This window comes from Triplophysa rosa, linkage group LG4 (assembly GCF_024868665.1).
Source record: "Triplophysa rosa linkage group LG4, Trosa_1v2, whole genome shotgun sequence".
Classification (NCBI taxonomy): domain Eukaryota; kingdom Metazoa; phylum Chordata; class Actinopteri; order Cypriniformes; family Nemacheilidae; genus Triplophysa; species Triplophysa rosa.
The window spans coordinates 32,751,575-32,768,396 of NC_079893.1; the positions used below are offsets into that span (position 1 = coordinate 32,751,575).

At 38.4% G+C, this 16,822-nt stretch overlaps 3 protein-coding genes across 4 annotated transcripts in view; 1 reads left to right on the forward strand and 2 right to left on the reverse strand.

Moving 5' to 3' along the window:
• The window catches only part of LOC130553094 (zinc finger protein 271-like), a 10,274-nt gene extending 8,554 nt beyond the window's left edge, over positions 1-1,720 (forward strand). The window contains exons 4-5 of the mRNA XM_057331840.1: positions 1-31; positions 204-1,720. Coding sequence (XP_057187823.1) covers positions 1-31; positions 204-1,219 — 1,047 coding nt within the window. The 3' untranslated portion in view covers positions 1,220-1,720. The remainder of the gene's footprint in view (positions 32-203) is intronic.
• A 2,423-nt stretch (positions 1,721-4,143) lies between these two features.
• On the reverse strand, positions 4,144-8,095 carry LOC130552907 (zinc finger protein 501-like). The gene is made up of 3 exons (XM_057331590.1): positions 6,848-8,095; positions 6,403-6,733; positions 4,144-6,230 (listed from the first exon to the last, which is right to left on the reverse strand). The coding sequence occupies exons 1-3, from the start codon at positions 7,004-7,006 to the stop codon at positions 5,218-5,220; spliced, it is 1,503 nt and encodes a 500-aa protein (XP_057187573.1). The 5' UTR covers positions 7,007-8,095; the 3' UTR covers positions 4,144-5,217.
• A 989-nt stretch (positions 8,096-9,084) lies between these two features.
• LOC130552891 (zinc finger protein 883-like) lies at positions 9,085-16,288 on the reverse strand. Of its 2 annotated transcripts, XM_057331564.1 has the most exons (4): positions 15,519-16,288; positions 15,015-15,390; positions 13,886-13,942; positions 9,085-13,005 (listed from the first exon to the last, which is right to left on the reverse strand). In XM_057331564.1, exons 1-4 carry the CDS (start codon positions 15,675-15,677, stop codon positions 11,603-11,605), a joined length of 1,995 nt encoding a protein of 664 aa, XP_057187547.1. In that variant the 5' UTR covers positions 15,678-16,288; the 3' UTR covers positions 9,085-11,602. The 2 variants fall into 2 exon arrangements, with proteins under 2 accessions (XP_057187547.1, XP_057187548.1); XM_057331565.1 differs by lacking the exon at positions 13,886-13,942 and having other exon boundaries at positions 9,086-13,005; positions 15,519-16,287.
• Positions 16,289-16,822: the final 534 nt, after the last annotated feature.

A 16,822-nucleotide genomic window follows, 5' to 3' on the forward strand; every position in this document is an offset into this window, starting at 1 on the left:
GATGATGATGATGATGATTTCATCCCTTCAGGTATGTTTCCTCTATTGTTTTTTCAAATTATTTCACTGTCATGTCAGTTACTGTTTCATAAAAGGTGTGTTTATGTCTCAAACGCACTAAAAACATTTCTCATTCTCAGTGGACACTGATGTAGTTTCAGATGTGCTGGAGGTTGTTGTTAACGCTGTTGTGTTTGTTTCAGATGAGAGCGGTGATTCATGTTGTGATGGAGAAACGGCCTCTACATCAAAACAGCGACTGACAGCACAAACTCTTTCCTGCATCACCTGTGGAAAGACATTCAGTTCACAGAGACGTTTAGAGACACATGAGAGAAAACACACAGAACAGAAACTCTTCACCTGCACCAGATGTGACATCAGCTTTCCTACCTTACAAGAGAAGAAACTTCATTCACAAGAGCACAGAGACCAGAAACACTTTCACTGTCAGCAGTGTGGGAAGAACTTTCTCCGCTCTTCTCATCTGAACATTCACATGAGGTCACACACTGGAGAAAAACCTTTCCACTGCAGTCAATGTGGCAAATATTTCAGTACCAAAGGAACTCTTGTTGCTCATCAGAGAACTCACACGGGAGAAAAACGGTATGCGTGTCCTCACTGTGACAAGAGATTCAACCACAAACCTCATATGAAGGAACACATGCGTTTACACACAGATGAGAAACCGTATCAGTGCAGTGAATGTGGAAAAACCTTTAGACAGTCACATGGTCTGAAGGTACACCAGAGAACTCACTCTGAGGAGAAACTCTATCAGTGTTCACACTGTGATAAAAGTTTCTGTCAGAAAGCTAATCTGACACGTCATCAGAGAATTCACACCGGAGAGAAACCTCATTACTGCAGTGTTTGTGGGAAGAGTTTCAGTCGACGTAACAATCTATTAGCACATCAGGTAATTCACACTGGAGAAAAACCTTATCATTGCAGTGTTTGTGGAAAGAGTTTTAATCGTCAGGATATTTTTACAATGCATCAGAGAATTCACACAGGTGAAAGACCTTATAAATGTTCTCAGTGTGACAAGACGTTTGCTCGATCAGAAGTCCTGAGAACCCATAAGAGAGTTCACACTGGAGAGAAACCTTATCACTGCTCCATCTGTGGTGAGAGATTCACTTATATAAAAAGTTTGAAGACTCATCAGAAGAAACATGCTGAAGGACAAACTGCACTGGAATCATCATCATAGCGTCTTTAAACCCTGAGCTCTTACTGTCAGTCAATATCACATTGAGTTTTCAGATGAATTGATGATGGAATTCAGTGTTTTACAGCTACAACAAGAAATGTCCAAATGTCATCCTGTGTGTCAGTAAATGTGTCTATGTTCAGACTATGTTCTATTTTCTACCATGATGAAAAAATATATAAAAATTGTTTTTTTGTTTGAATAGGTACATAAACATGACTTTAAAATATGCACTGTACACCAAGAGTCATCAATATATATATAAAACTTTGATATTTGTAGCGTTTTAAATGTTTATCGAGGAATTTACAATTACATCTTATTCGTATGTGCAGTACAGTAAGGAATAAAATAAAAATGGTATGTGCGTGGCATATTTTATTAATAACTGAATTGTAATTGAATAATTTTTAGCGTAACGTTTGTTCACGTGATATTCTTCTATCAGTGGATGATTGATGTATAGCAGAGAAAGTGTAGGAAGCAGAGGAAAGTGTTGTGATGATGTCCTGCTGGGATACAGAGAACTTCATATCAAAACCACTCAAAATGCAGAAGACAGACGTCCGTTTGCAGAATTGCAGCTGATTGGGGTGAGTTTATACGTGTGTGTTTGTGCAGTGAATATATCTGTCAGTGTGGGATTGAATGCTGATGGTAACACATAAATACAACCATTTCTACGTTCTGTCAATATGACTCAAAAATGAGAAATCTTTCATTCATCCTCATGTCATTCCAAACCTGTGTGACTTTTTTTCACCTTTACAGCAACGTACAGAGTAACCAAAGCAACAGAAAGTTGTCATATTCTCAGGTATTGTTTATTTGTTTATTTTTCTTGTATGTTTGATCTATGCGTTAGGGGTTTGATTTTTAGAAGCAATGGTCCCCAAAACTGAAATCGTTTACTCACCATCTTGTCATTTCAAACCTTTGTGACTCGAAACTTTGAGTTGGAGCATAAAGAGAACTTGTGCATGTTTCAGGCTATCAGAGGAACATACTGTTCACTTGTATACTATATGAGTGCTGTTGACATGTGAGCATTTGGCAACCAAATTTACGCCAAAAAAAAAAACATTTTTAATGTGAATGGTAAGTTATTTGGGTGATTTATTTAGCGCCCCATAGCACAGACACGTCTGAAATGTCTGCTAAAGATCTGAAAAACATCTGCTGTGTAGAAACATCTGATAAACGTCAGAAACAGCACATTCTAAATCTTAAACATTTTATTTATAAAAAAAATATTTTAAAATACATCCAAATTGCATTTGCACTGGGCTATGACTAAAAGTATTAACATTTATTTTTTATGTTCTCAAAGATCTGGGGCCTGTACCATGAAGCCGGTTTAGGTGGCTAGCCAGGTAAGTTTAGGATTAGTTTGCGCCAACCCTGGGTTTTAGGTACCATGAAAGTAACTCAGCTTTAATCGGTGTTCATCGTCATGGTAATTTACACTGCACAGCTAAACTGCTCTGGAGCAGGTTATGATCTAGATTAGAGATCTCACACCGAACGTGAACCAATCAGCGGCGAGTAAATTTACATATAAGTGACGCAACTAACTCAGTGCGTGTTTCAATGGCTAGTTATTTTTAATAATGTTTATGTTTAATGTTTAAAACATTTCTCAAAATACCTTATTTTGTGTTCCACTTAAGAGAGGCTTGCATACCGCAGGGCTTGTCAACTGGCGTCAATCATCTTGACCTGGCCTGCCTTAACATTTCAAATAAGTGGAGAGACTTTAAGAACGGTGTCCTGAGATGCCACATCTTTGAAAGTCCAAAACGCTGCTACATTCAGTACAAAGTAATTCCCTCGGCTCATAACCATTGACGTCTTATAAAGCGATTTGATCAGTCTGTCCAAGAAACTTATCCAGCTAGCACACGTACTTCTGTAAGACGTCTGCTAAAGATCTGGAAAACATCTGCTGTGTAAAAACATCTGATAAACATCTTAGAAAGAGCAGTTTTACATCCATTCTAAGTCATAAACATCTGTTAGACGTCTATATGACATCTGACAGCAGACGTCTCTGAGACGTATTGCAGATGAACAAACTATATATTGCAGATACCTTCCAGATGTAAATGCAGACGTCAAATAGACGTCTGCCAGATGTAGTGTGCTATCTGCATTCCACAGCCACTCGCACATGTGTTACATCTGCATTCAATCCCACACTGACAGATATATTAACTGCACAAATACACACGTATGTCCGAATCCTCAGTATTCATAAGAGAGTAGGTGAGAAATTCACGGATGGCTTACTGGTTACGCCCACATTCTGAAGCACCCAGCGACAGATACTTGGGACACTACTCTATCCCATGAGCCCACGGGGCAAGATAAGTTCATACAGGAGCATACCGGTTCGAGGCCCGCGCAGAGCGGGGCGAGTAGGACCGGTTACACTTGCATAGATACATATAAGTCATGTAAATAAACATATTTACTTAAGTAACTAAACATAATGTGTATATTTTATTTCTCCATTAGTACTGTTGATGAATTCAGGAAAATGTGAGTTGAATGAACAGCGAATTAACACATGTGCAACTACCTCCACATGCAGTATTGAGCACAAATCACAGAGGTCACTTGAATCTTGTGTGCACATCTGTCCCTGTAACAGTCAAACTTGTTAAAATCACGACGGTGGTGACGGTGGTCCGCTGCGAGATGGCAGTAGGGTGTGGGGTTCAACAGGATAATTTGTTACAACAATAAATTGAAATAAAGCTTTGATTTATGTGATGTTAACTTGTATATGTATTAACAATTATTTAAACAAAAAAATTCTTACATCAAATTTATGTATTTTTTATTCATGTTTATACTAGTTTTCTGTAAATAAAACATATTACATTACTTCATGCATTATGTCATTGCTTCACTGAAAACGTATCCATTCACATTTTTGTAGTCTGTATTAATGCATAGATGGCATATGGCAATACAATTACATTTAATAGCTTATTTTAATACACTATATCAATATATGGATAAAAGCGTCTGATAAATGACTAAATGTAAAATGTAAATATCATTTTTCAGGAAAAAAAATCAGTATTGGTCAGCACTTATCAATAATATTGAGCACAAGTGTAGGTGTGGGCCAGCAATGCATTTCTAGGGTACACTTAATTTATAAGATACCCGACGTCTCCTTTGTGAAGGCATTACAAACATGTTGCAAATGCTGGAAAAACTCATGGAAGCTAAAGTTAGCATTACTGATGTTAATGCACCTGTCTCTCATAACTTCGGTTGTTGCGCTTGTTATTACGTCACATGGTTAATCTTTGGCCGTGTACACTCCAGTACAGTAGGTGGCGACATGCACCACTAAAGTAATTTGCTCCCCACCATTAAAAAGGAGAAGAAGAAGATCATCAATATGGCGGACAACGGCAGATCGCATACTACATCCATTCAGGGTAAACAGTTCGTACCTACTGACATTGAGTACCTACTCATTGAGTATGCGATTTAGGACTCAAGCCTTTCTCTCTCGTTCTCTCTGCTATATATAAATCATCCACTGATATAAGAATATCACGTGAACAAACGTAACACAATTGCAATTCAGTAATTAATAAAATATGCCACGCACATACCATTTTATTTGATTCCTTACTGTACTGCAAATCGTAACAACAAAATGTAATTATAACTTCCTATGAATTCAATAAACATTAAACCCACTACAAATATCAAATATGAAAGTTATATACAGTATATATTGATGACTCTCGATGTACAGTGCATGTTTAAAGTCATGTTTATGTCCCTATTCAAACAAAATTGTATTTTTATATATTCTTTCATCATAGAAGCATCTGAACACATTTACTGACACACAGGAATGACATTTGGACATTTCTTGTTGTAGCTGTAAAACACTGAATTCCATCATCAATTCATCTGAAAACTCAATGTGATATTGACTGACAGTAAGAGCTCAGGGTTTAAAGACGCTATGATGATTCCAGTGCAGTTTGTTCTTCAGCATGTTTCTTCTGATGAGAATTAAAACTTCCTAAATAAGTGAATCTCTCTCCACAGATGGAGCAGTGATAAGGTTTCTCTCCAGTGTGAACTCTCTTGTGGGTTTTTAGGACATCTGGTCGAGCAAACGTCTTGTCACACTGAGAACATTTATAGAGTCTTTCACCTGTGTGAATTCTCTGGTGTTTTGTAAAATTGTTCTGACGATTAAAACTCTTCCCACAAACACTGCAGTGATAAGGTTTTTCTCCAGTGTGAATTCTTTTATGAAAAATAAAAGAACTTGGGTTAGAAAAGCTCTTTCCACAGTGAGAGCAGAGGTAAGGTTTCTCTCCAGTGTGAACTCTCTCATGAGTTGTCAGATTAGATTTATGACTGAAACGTTTGTCACAGTGTGAACACTGATAGAGTTTCTCCTCAGAGTGAGTTGTTTGGTGCGACTTTAGACCAGATAACTGTCTAAAGGTTTTTCCACATTCACTGCACTGATACGGTCTCTCACTGGTGTGTAAACGCAGGTGTCTCTTTATATAGGATCCGTAACTGAATCTCTTGTCACAGTGAGGACACTCGTACGGTTTTTCTCCCGTGTGAATTCTCTGATGAGTAACAAGATTTCCTTTGGAGCTGAAATATTTGTCACATTGACTGCAGTGGAAAGGTTTTTCTCCAGTGTGTGTCCTCATGTGAATCTTCAGACTAGAAGACGAGACACAAGCTCTCCCACACTGCTGACAGTGAAAGTGTTTCTGGTCTCTGTGCTCTTGTGAATGAAGTTTCTTCTCTTGTAAGGTAGGAAAGCTGATGTCACATCTGGTGCAGGTGAAGAGTTTCTGTTCTGTGTGTTTTCTCTCATGTGTCTCTAAACGTCTCTGTGAACTGAATGTCTTTCCACAGGTGATGCAGGAAAGAGTTTGTGCTGTCAGTCGCTGTTTTGATGTAGAGGCCGTTTCTCCATCACAACATGAATCACCGCTCTCATCTGAAACAAACACAACAGCGTTAACAACAACCTCCAGCACATCTGAAACTACATCAGTGTCCACTGAGAATGAGAAATGTTTTTAGTGCGTTTGAGACATAAACACACCTTTTATGAAACAGTAACTGACATGACAGTGAAATAATTTGAAAAAACAATAGAGGAAACATACCTGAAGGGATGAAATCATCATCATCATCGTGATTCTCATCTTCATCAGTGTGATCTTCTTCTTCTGCTGGTGTTTGTCTTCTCATCTCCATCAGTTTCCTGCAGTCCATCAGTGTGACAGAACACATGTTGAGTGGTCTGGTGTTCAGGATCTGCTGTTCTCCAGCGTTACAGACAGAATCCAGAGACTCTGTGGAGGTTTGATCAGTAGATTCATCCTGATTCAAGGTGTGATTACTGTCACACACAGTGTCCTGAGCGTCTGTGGGGTTTGTGTCAGTATAACAGAGTAAAGTGAGGCTGAGCTCCGAGTCCTGTGTGTGTCTGGACTTCTGTTCAGAGAGGAAATATATTTAGATAAAGCTATAAACTATGACAGTGAGATTAAAAACAGTATTAAAATACAAACATTTAAAAGCAGTAAATGATGTTGAATGTGTCCAAACCTCAGTGTTGAGTTCATCTCCTCTTGTCCTCAGCTTTTCCTCCAGTAACGCCACCTCTTTCTTCAGCTGACAGATTTCTGTGATGAAATCATCAATATCCAGCATGGACAGATCAGTTCCCACTGATTTACAGCACATCTGTGACGTCATCCTCAACATCTCAACACAAACACACACACACAACACTCTGTTTAAAACACTCAAGAGAGAAAATCAGAGTGATGTGAACACGCAGCGCTTGATGTTTGACTTTCTTTCTTTCTTTAGTGGGTTTATCGGCGGACTGAAGAGCTGCAGAGCGACTCCTGCTGGACTGGAGACAGACACGGGATGCTATTCGCTCTGTTGTGGAGAATATTCCACGGGCATTCGCCGACTGAAGCCTGAACAAGAGTGTTTGGTTCACGTTTTGAATGGAGGTGATGTTGTGGCCCTACTCCCGACAGGTTTTGGGAAACGTTTAATTTATCAACTGTTACCGATCGTCAGCGAGAAACTGGGGAAGCCAGAGTCCGGTGTTGTGCCGAATTTGGAATCCCCTCCAGATTGCGACTCCCCTCATTGATTTGGCTGGGGATTGGCTAATCCTAACCCCTCCCCCACACCTAACACCTAATGTTAGTGGGGAATGGGGGAGTCATAATTTGGCAGGGAGTCTGTTTTCGGCACAACACCGGCAAAGCGATAATTGTGATTGTGACAGAACACAAATGATGATTTTAAATTGATTAGATTTGCAAACAAGTAAAAGTACTGGACCTATGTCCAAACTAGCATTGTAGTGTTCAACCCACCTCGGTGACACTGCTCCGTGATGGCAAATCCATGGCCTTCCTCGGCTTTTTTATGGTCCTTGGAGTTTTAGAGGCTGTATCTCGGTCTCTTTTATCTGTCGAGCTCGAACTGGAACCCTGTTGACAGGTCAGTGTCTCCTTTCTTTTCCAGTCCTTGAACATTGCCATGTCATGCTGTAATCTTGCAATTAAATTGCAGCATTTCCGACAGACTCGAAATGAACGAACAGCCGTGTTTAACAGAACTAATCCTAACTTTGACAGTTGGCTGCAAATATTTTCGTGTTTGTCTCTACTGTCAAATATGAGTTTAGATGCACTAATTGTACCGTGGATGCGCAGATTTACTTCACATAATCTGCAAAAGTCGTTCACAGCCATCACTCGCTCGATGGTTTTGTTTTCGCCGCATACCTGTGTTTACAGCGGAAGCTCGAGGCGGCTGAGCCGGCGCATAACATACGTCATAACCAAACGCTATGTGATTGGCTTACGGGTACACCAATGATTTTAAACTTCAGACAAGCACTGGGACATACTAACGCGAAACGGAAGTGACAGTTGTTGCCTAGACGACAGTGTGATCCTTAACTGTCACGAACATCAAAATACAGCTCTTGCTTGCATTTAAGTATTTATTCATTTATTATTTTGTATGTAATGTATTTATTTATTAATTAATTTAGCGAATGAATCTTTTATTTCGTGCTATTAATGAAGTGTAGCGTCACTAATCCGCCCTCTCGCTGTGAGTTGTGGGTAACATCAGCCGTTAAGTGTCCACATTGGATTCACACTTCGAATTTTCACCGGAAACAGTAGACCTGACCATCCGGGTACTTTGAGAATACTAATTTCAGCATACTATGATTTTGGGCATACTAATTCTATTTTCGAATATTATTTAGGACCGTTTCCTACCGCATTAAAAACATGTTGTCAATAATCGCACTGTACTGTGTATACAGTACTATTGCCAAACTTCAACAATGTATGAAAACGTGGGGAACTACAACATAAAACCTAATGCAACTACTTTGACACACCAGAATCTGAAGAACTATAAAGCTGTGTAGTCAATGTTATTAAACCGTTGAACAGAGATTTTTTATTTACATTTAAAAATATCTAATATTTACATTTTAATCTGTAGCTCTAAGAATTTAGCAACCAATAATAAACTCATCTGCTTTACTGAAAGTGCAAGACTAACAGGAAAAGAGTCCGTGTGAGGATGCAGCGCTGATTTTACATACATTGATAGAAAGCAGCTTTATAGAAATGAACTTTGTCCTGGTAAAGTGCCTTGTGATGGAAATTAGATTTTCTCTTTTATTCCTCACGGTCATTTGTATTTATTTTAATCTCTTACCTTTGTTTTCTAATGCATAAGAAAGTGCTTTGTGCTGGTGGATGATGGAAAGTTATGGAGTATGTGCACAGGTTTGCTTATTCCCTTGCATGCAAAGGAAGTGAGAACCGTGTCTGTACATGACCTAATGTCTTCTTGTTGACAAATAACATGTATGAAAAAATATCTATCAACATACAACGTAAATGTATGTCTGTGCCCATTCATCGAGGATAACGCACACACTTTTTCAACTGAATGTAATCCAACAACATTTAATGTAACAGAAGTGGAATGCAGTTGGGACATAATCCCCATTAAATGTCTTTGAGACTTCACAATTGCAGAGATTTACCATTCAACTTCACAAGTGTTGTATCATGAAGACCTTCAGCTGTTATAAATGTGCGTCTCATAAAACAACAGCAAGCACAAGACAGTGTTATGAGCGAACCACAAAATATGTCCACCCTGTTATGGACAAATTCAAAGTACTTATCATGTCAAAACAAAAAAGATCCACAGCGAGAGGAAGACCTTCAATCATTTATTTCAGATACTGATACCTTGTTGAAGTTTCATATACAAGTGCCGCCGGACACATATTGTACAATTACAGTGTACAATTTCCACAAGAAATATTCAAAACTGAACCCGACATACTCCAACAGAGCACTTGAGGTTGCTTTTCAATAGTTATTTTGTGGAAAGTAGGATTATTCAGATTCCTACGTGAAAACAGAAAATACGTAAAAAATACTGTATAACTCCTCGTGAATAATAATGCTCAGAACAATATCTGTTACACATGTCTATCATGAACTAAAAACTGTCACATAAGCAAGATGTTCAATATCAAACAACACATTTATAGAGTGTTTTCATGTGACGCCTGGCCCAAAGTTATCTTTCGTTTTGGTTAGAATATAAAACTTTATTTTGTATTTAATTCTTATTTTATTATATGTTAACCGTTTTAAATCAAATTAAAGCTACTCAACAGTTCTTGATCCTTTTGGAGGTCTACCGGTTAAGTTAATTTTAGCCTCATAACGATTGTTTACGTTGTTGCAGCTGAAACGGTCTATCCATGACTAAATAAAGACTATTGGTAGTAAAAGACTAAATTCAACTGATTTCCAAACAATTTAAACTGAAGTTCCACAGAACAAACTGTATGTTTAAACAAAATGATGGTAAGATTATAGACACTATAGACAAAACTGTTAAAAGACGCTACTGTGATGATTCCGGTGCCATTTTATGTCGAATCACACCTTCAACACAATTGTAATAGTTTTATCATCAATGACCTGAAAAGATCTTTTGGGGATAATTTCTAAAAAAAAAAAAAAGTGTGTTTGATTAAAAAGCGATCAATCAGTGTAATTAATCGGCACATCGTGTAATTAACAGAATTATTTTTTTCAGATCTACTCCTTTACCATCCACACAGAAAACTTTAGTCTTCCAGGTAATATTTTTACAGGCACAATAGATTCAGCCACCCGTTTTTTGTTCAGTTGTTTTTTTATTTTTTATAATTTATTATTTTTGTGACAGTGTTCATATTTACTTTAAAGAGATATGTCTTTGGACTTTTTCTGTATGTTAACAATATAGAAAAACAATTAAATTATTGTTTACAAATGTATATTTTCCCCATCTCTGCCTCTTTCATTAGCGAACAAAAATGAAAGGTGACATTCTCTAAACTAGATCAAAAGTTAGCAAGATCTGTGGAATGGGAAATAAATGCATTACAGGTTGAGAGGATGTGTACGTTAACTGTATTTAGAAGCAGGCTGTCTGAACAGACCTGTAAATCTGAGGACGACAATGAAGCAATTTATAAGAAAGCAACAAAAGTTACAACAGCATTTCAATACAAATACAATGATCAAATCATCTATTTTCTATATTAAATCATTGATGCATAAGTGTATTTATGTAAAACAATATTACACGTGTAAGAAATTCCTCTAGACATTCAACACTGTTTTTTCCCCATCAATTCTGAATGAATATGAACAGATATTTTCCCACAGAAACCTATGATGACCCAGTGCAGTTTGCAATTGAAACTCAACAATGGTGACAATCAACAAAAGAAAGCTTTATGCAGCAATGCATGCTGGGTAACATCGTAGTACAAAACTCATTCATGACTCCCAGCATGCAAGTTTGATGACTGTCACATTCGTTGAGATTAGTGTGATGAGTGTTGATGGTTAGTCCGTAACAGTTTGGGTTTATTTTGTGACCATACTTTCACATTTGGGAATCTGAACATTAACAGGATCTGCAACAAAACTACTTGAAGAAGCTTCTTAACTTTATTACTGTTTGACTCTTGTCATTTAAAGCATTCAACTCCAACTAAACCTTCTCAAATCTTGTCTTTCATTACTAATACAAAAGTGGTCTTATGGAAGCACTATTGCAAGCTTAGAAAATCACGAGTTAATGAAAGTACAAGTGTTAAAGAGCTCGACTAAAGCCAACACTGATCACACCTGAAGAACGATCTTCTGCTCCCGAATGGGGGTACAACACTTTGTCTGTGCTCGGATTCAGAATATGTGCGTTGACCAGTTTCTTTGAAAGATGTCAAATGGACGTGAAGTTTTTGATGTCAATTTCACGTCTTTTGACATCAAGGTGCCCGCTGGGTCCAGTGTGATTTCTCTCATGAGTCACCAGATGAGCTTTCTGACGGAAGCGTTTATCACAGTGTGAACACTGATAGAGTTTCTCCTCAGAGTGAGTTGTTTGATGTGACTTTAGACCATGTGACTGTCTAAAGGTTTTTCCACATTCACTGCACTGATACGGTCTCTCATCGGTGTGTACACGCACGTGTTTCCTCAGATGAGCTTTGTCTTTGAATCTCTTGTCACAGTGAGGACACGCGTACGGTCTTTCCCCCGTGTGAATTCTCTGATGAGTTTTCAAGACATCTGATCGAGTAAACGTCTTGTCACACTGAAAGCATTTGTAAGGTCTTTCTCCTGTATGAGTTCTCTTGTGTTTCTTTAAAATGTTCTTACGATTAAAACTCTTTCCACAAACACTGCACTGATAAGGTTTCTCTCCAGTGTGAATTCTCTGATGTTCTCTGAAATGTTGTGAATAAGAGAAGCTCTTTCCACACTGAGAGCAGACGTAAGGTTTCTCTCCAGTGTGAGTTCTCTCATGAGTTATCAGATAAGATTTATGACGGAAGCGTTTATCACAGTGTGAACACTGATAGAGTTTCTCCTCAGAGTGAGTTGTTTGGTGCGACTTTAAAGAACCTGAATCCCTAAAGGCTTTTCCACATTCACTGCACTCATACGGTCTCTCATCGGTGTGTGAACGCATGTGTATCTTAACATCAGATGAATGGTAAAATCTCTTGTCACAGTGAGGACACGCGTGCGGTTTTTCTCCCGTGTGAATTCTCTGATGAGCAACAAGATTTCCTTTGGTTCTGAAATATTTGTCACATTGACTGCAGTGGAAAGGTTTTTCTCCAGTGTGTGTCCTCATGTGAGCGTTTATATTAGAAGAAGTTGTAAAAAAACTCTTCCCACACTTCTCACAGTTAAAGTGTTTCTTCTCGTACGGTTTTTCTCCCGTGTGAATTCTCTGATGAGTAACAAGATTTCCTTTGGTTCTGAAATATTTGCCACATTCACTGCAGTGGAAAGGTTTTTCTCCAGTGTGTGTCCTCATGTGAGCGTTCAGACTAGAAGACGAGACACAAACCTTCCCACACTGCTGACAGTGAAAGTGTTTCTGGTCTCTGTGCTCTTGTGAATGAAGTTTCTTCTCTTGTAAGGTAGGAAAGCTGATGTCACATCTGGTGCAGGTGAAGAGTTTCTGTTCTGTGTGTTTTCTCTCATGTGTCTCTAAACGTCTCTGTGAACTGAATGTCTTTCCACAGGTGATGCAGGAAAGAGTTTGTGCTGTCAGTCGCTGTTTTGATGTAGAGGCCGTTTCTCCATCACAACATGAATCACCGCTCTCATCTGAAACAAACACAACAGCGTTAACAAGAACCTCCAGCACATCTGAAACTACATCAGTGTCCACTGAGAATGAGAAACTTTTTAGAGCATTTGTGACTCAAGTGACCAGAGCCGGCCCTCCCTATAAGCGAACTAAGCAGCTGCTTAGGGCCCCGCCACCACTATGGGGCCCCCAAGAGTCAGCATGAAACGGAAGTTGCGATTGACTTTTTTTCTGTATCGTGACGTACATTCAAGTGAAACGGCTTCTGAAATTAGAAAAAATGTAGGGCGTGGCTTTATTTTGCCCTTCCCTTTTTGATTGGTTTGTAGTAAGTTGGGCCTGCAGGGAAGGGCTAAACATGCCTGGCCATTAGACAGTCAGTATAGTCCTAACCCTTTTTCTGTTTCTGACGTCATGTGGTGAAGAGTTGTTGTTGAGAGGGGGAGAGGAGCTTAATGCTTTTGATTTAAGATTACAACCGCAAATAAATTAAAAAATATAATGGTGTGCACGGATAAATAATTCTTAATAATCACTGCAACACTGTGTAAAACACTTTTCATTGGTGACTTTAAAGTTGAAAGTGCAACACACTCCATACAGTCAGGGGTTCCCAAACTTTTCAGCCCGCGACCCCCAAAATAACAGTGCCAGTGACTCGAGACCCCCACTATCCTCGGAGGTGGTTAAAGTATACAAACATTGCGCGCAACTGAGCACATGCACTTATTGGGTCTATCCAAACAGGCGCATAACGACAACACAAAATAACATAATATTATTTTATAGTTATTTACTCATTACTTTACTTGTTGTTATACATAAACCACTATTACTAGAGATGGTTGAATTTCATCAAACTGATTCGAGTGCTGATGGATGTGCTTGTTTTCATACCTGAGGACGATGGCCCCTCTGACTGCGGCGCTTCTCCTCCCTCGTCCGCTGGCCTCCCTGCGTTGACTTTGGTCAATATTAACCAATGTTTCATTTCGACAAATAAAAAAATCCTAAACTTGAAGCCTTAAAAATAATCTGCATTCACATGGGACTGTTTAACGTGGTGCTGTAGATGGACTTGCTGCACGTAACCTAATGTGGTTGCTAATGTCGTTAATGTGACATAATCACCTCAGGGGTCATGATCGAGGGGGAGGAAATTCCAAATGCTGATGGCTTTTTATTTGCATGGTTTTATTATTTACTTAACCAATATATTTATATTTTGTTATACTTATTGATTAAATACGCTATTTCTAAAGAAAAAAGATTTCTGGAAATCATCTTGCAACCTCGGGGCCTTGTTACCCCCCGGGAGAAAGATATTTGGAAGAATGCTTATAACCAAACAGATCTCAACACCCATTGACTCCACCATAGTAGGATAAAAACAATGGTCGTCAAAATTGCCCCAGAACTGTTTGCCATCCTACATTCTTTAAAATGTCTTATTTTGTGTTCAACAGAACAAAACCAATGATAAAATAATTTTTCCTACTATGGGTGTTGAGATCTGTTTGGTCAAATATCTTTCTCAGTGTTTAAATTCTGTCATGTCGGATCTGATGATTTTGGTGGGAGCTGTTTGTCTGTCATTTTGAAATTGTTCTCATAAATCATTGACAGCATGATCTGACGGTTCTAAGTCTGACTATAGCGCCACCTAGTGTTCACAAGACGAAATTTCTTCATCTGGTATTTTAAGGCATCCGTAAAACTGGTTTTCCACTACTCCTTTAACAAACTTAATCCAATTTTTATCTAAACTCTGCTCGTGTAGACAGAAATGACTGAACATATTTTTGATATTTGCTACCGTTCCTGAGAAACACCTCTCTAAGTTGCCTGTCCCTGTAACATTGCCGGTTTCCCATAGTGAACTATTCTGTCTGTATATAACATGTAATGCAATATTATACAAAATATGAGTTCATTCTCACTTATGCTGTTATTCTTGCTCTGCACTGCCACTGGAAAACTTATAACCATATGGCAGTAAAATATTAAAAACAGATCAGAAACATACCTGAAAGAATAAAATCATCATCATCTTCATTAGACTGTTCTTCATCTGATCTGGGTTCTGTTTTTATCTCCAGGTTCTCGACACACTCCGGTTTGACTGAAGGAACAAAATCATCATGATTCTCATCTTCATCAGTCTGTTCTTCCTTCACTGTGGTCTGTGTTTCCATCTCCATGAGTTTCCTGCAGTCCACCAGTGTGACAGAACACATGTTGAGTGGTCTGGTGTTCAGGATCTGCTGTTCTCCAGCGTTACAGACAGAATCCAGAGACTCTGTGGAGGTTTGATCAGTAGATTCATCCTGATTCAAGGTGTGATTACTGTCACACACAGTGTCCTGAGCGTCTGTGGGGTTTGACTCGACCTTTACCACAATCTGACAAACACACAACACATCATCAGCACTGGAGCTTTATATAGAATATATGTGTGATGTCTCACTTTGGTTTAGTTTGACATGAATGACAGTTTAAAAGCAGTAAATGATGTTGAATGTGTCCAAACCTCAGTGTTGAGTTCATCTCCTCTTGTCCTCAGCTTTTCCTCCAGTAACGCCACCTCTTTCTTCAGCTGACAGATTTCTGTGATGAAATCATCAATTTCCAGCATGGACAGATCAGTTCCCACTGATTTACAGCACATCTGTGACGTCATCGTCAACATCTCAACACAAACACACACACACAACACTCTGTTTAAAACACTCAAGAGAGAAAATCAGAGTGATGTGAACACGCAGCGCTTGATGTTTGACTTTCTTTCTTTCTTTAGTGGGTTTATCGGCGGACTGAAGAGCTGCAGAGCGACTCCTGCTGGACTGGAGACTGGTCTCATGATTAATTTCTTATCGTGTCAGTGTTGTGTGTGCGGATCTTGACTCTGTAAGAAGGACACCGATTTTACAGCAGGATAGAAAACAACTTGCTGATGACAAAGCTTTAAATGTTTTGTTCTCTTTTAAATGTTTGACTTTCGCTCTGCTGTCATATGTTAGTGCATGTCATTAGAATGTGTCTTGTTTCTTTTTTCCTGAGCGAATTTTTTTTGCAAATTTATACCATGATTTACAGAAGATGCCCACAAAAAACATGTCATTAAGAGTAATTAACATTATATAGTTATAGACATTAAAATATATCCAAATGTAATGTTTGATTTCATTATTCTTACAGACATGACAGTTTTGCCATAGTAACATACTGCACACATTCATAGATGATGTGGACATGTGAGCATTTGGGAATAAAATATGTAACACGTAAATGAAATGTCTAAATGGGAAAGCCATGTGATGTTGTGTTTGATTATTTAGCAGCAGGTGCTTGAAAAGATCACTACAAATTATTACAATTTAATTATTCAACACAGTGACAATATTATTAGTTTCACGGTTTCATTATAACTGTAAAGTAAGAAATGAATACATACATTAAATATAATCATCATCATCATTATGAAATGCACTTACAGTACAGACACAATCACAGCACCACAGATCTGTTCAATGTCACACATCAGAATGATAAAACACATCAGAAACACTCTTCATTTCTTCATTCTAACAAATGTCTTTATTATGTTTACCAAGATTGACATAAAACAGCTTTTGCCGCAAGGCTGCCCATATGAATCAATGTCAAGAATGTCCAGAAGATGGCACTGTTGACACAAACACATGACATCACTCATCATTGAGATCTTTACAGAATTAAAAACGGACTGGTCTCAAGGAGGAGAAGATCAGAACAGCTGAAGATGCTGAAGAAGTCAAGACCATACTCAATCATGCAGAACGTTCTGAGAATCTT

Coding starts and splice junctions, on each gene's coding strand:
- LOC130552891 (XM_057331564.1), bottom strand. CDS start 15,677: ATGTTGACGATGACGTCACAGATGTGCTGTAAATCAGTGGGAACTGAT. Junction 13,943..15,014: donor TGATGATTTTATTCTTTCAG/GTATGTTTCTGA, acceptor AAGTCAACGCAG/GGAGGCCAGCGGACGAGGGA. Junction 13,006..13,885: donor AGAGGGGCCATCGTCCTCAG/GTATGAAAACAA, acceptor TGTTTGTTTCAG/ATGAGAGCGGTGATTCATGT.
- LOC130552907 (XM_057331590.1), bottom strand. CDS start 7,006: ATGTTGAGGATGACGTCACAGATGTGCTGTAAATCAGTGGGAACTGAT. Junction 6,734..6,847: donor GAGATGAACTCAACACTGAG/GTTTGGACACAT, acceptor CTCTCTGAACAG/AAGTCCAGACACACACAGGA. Junction 6,231..6,402: donor TGATGATTTCATCCCTTCAG/GTATGTTTCCTC, acceptor TGTTTGTTTCAG/ATGAGAGCGGTGATTCATGT.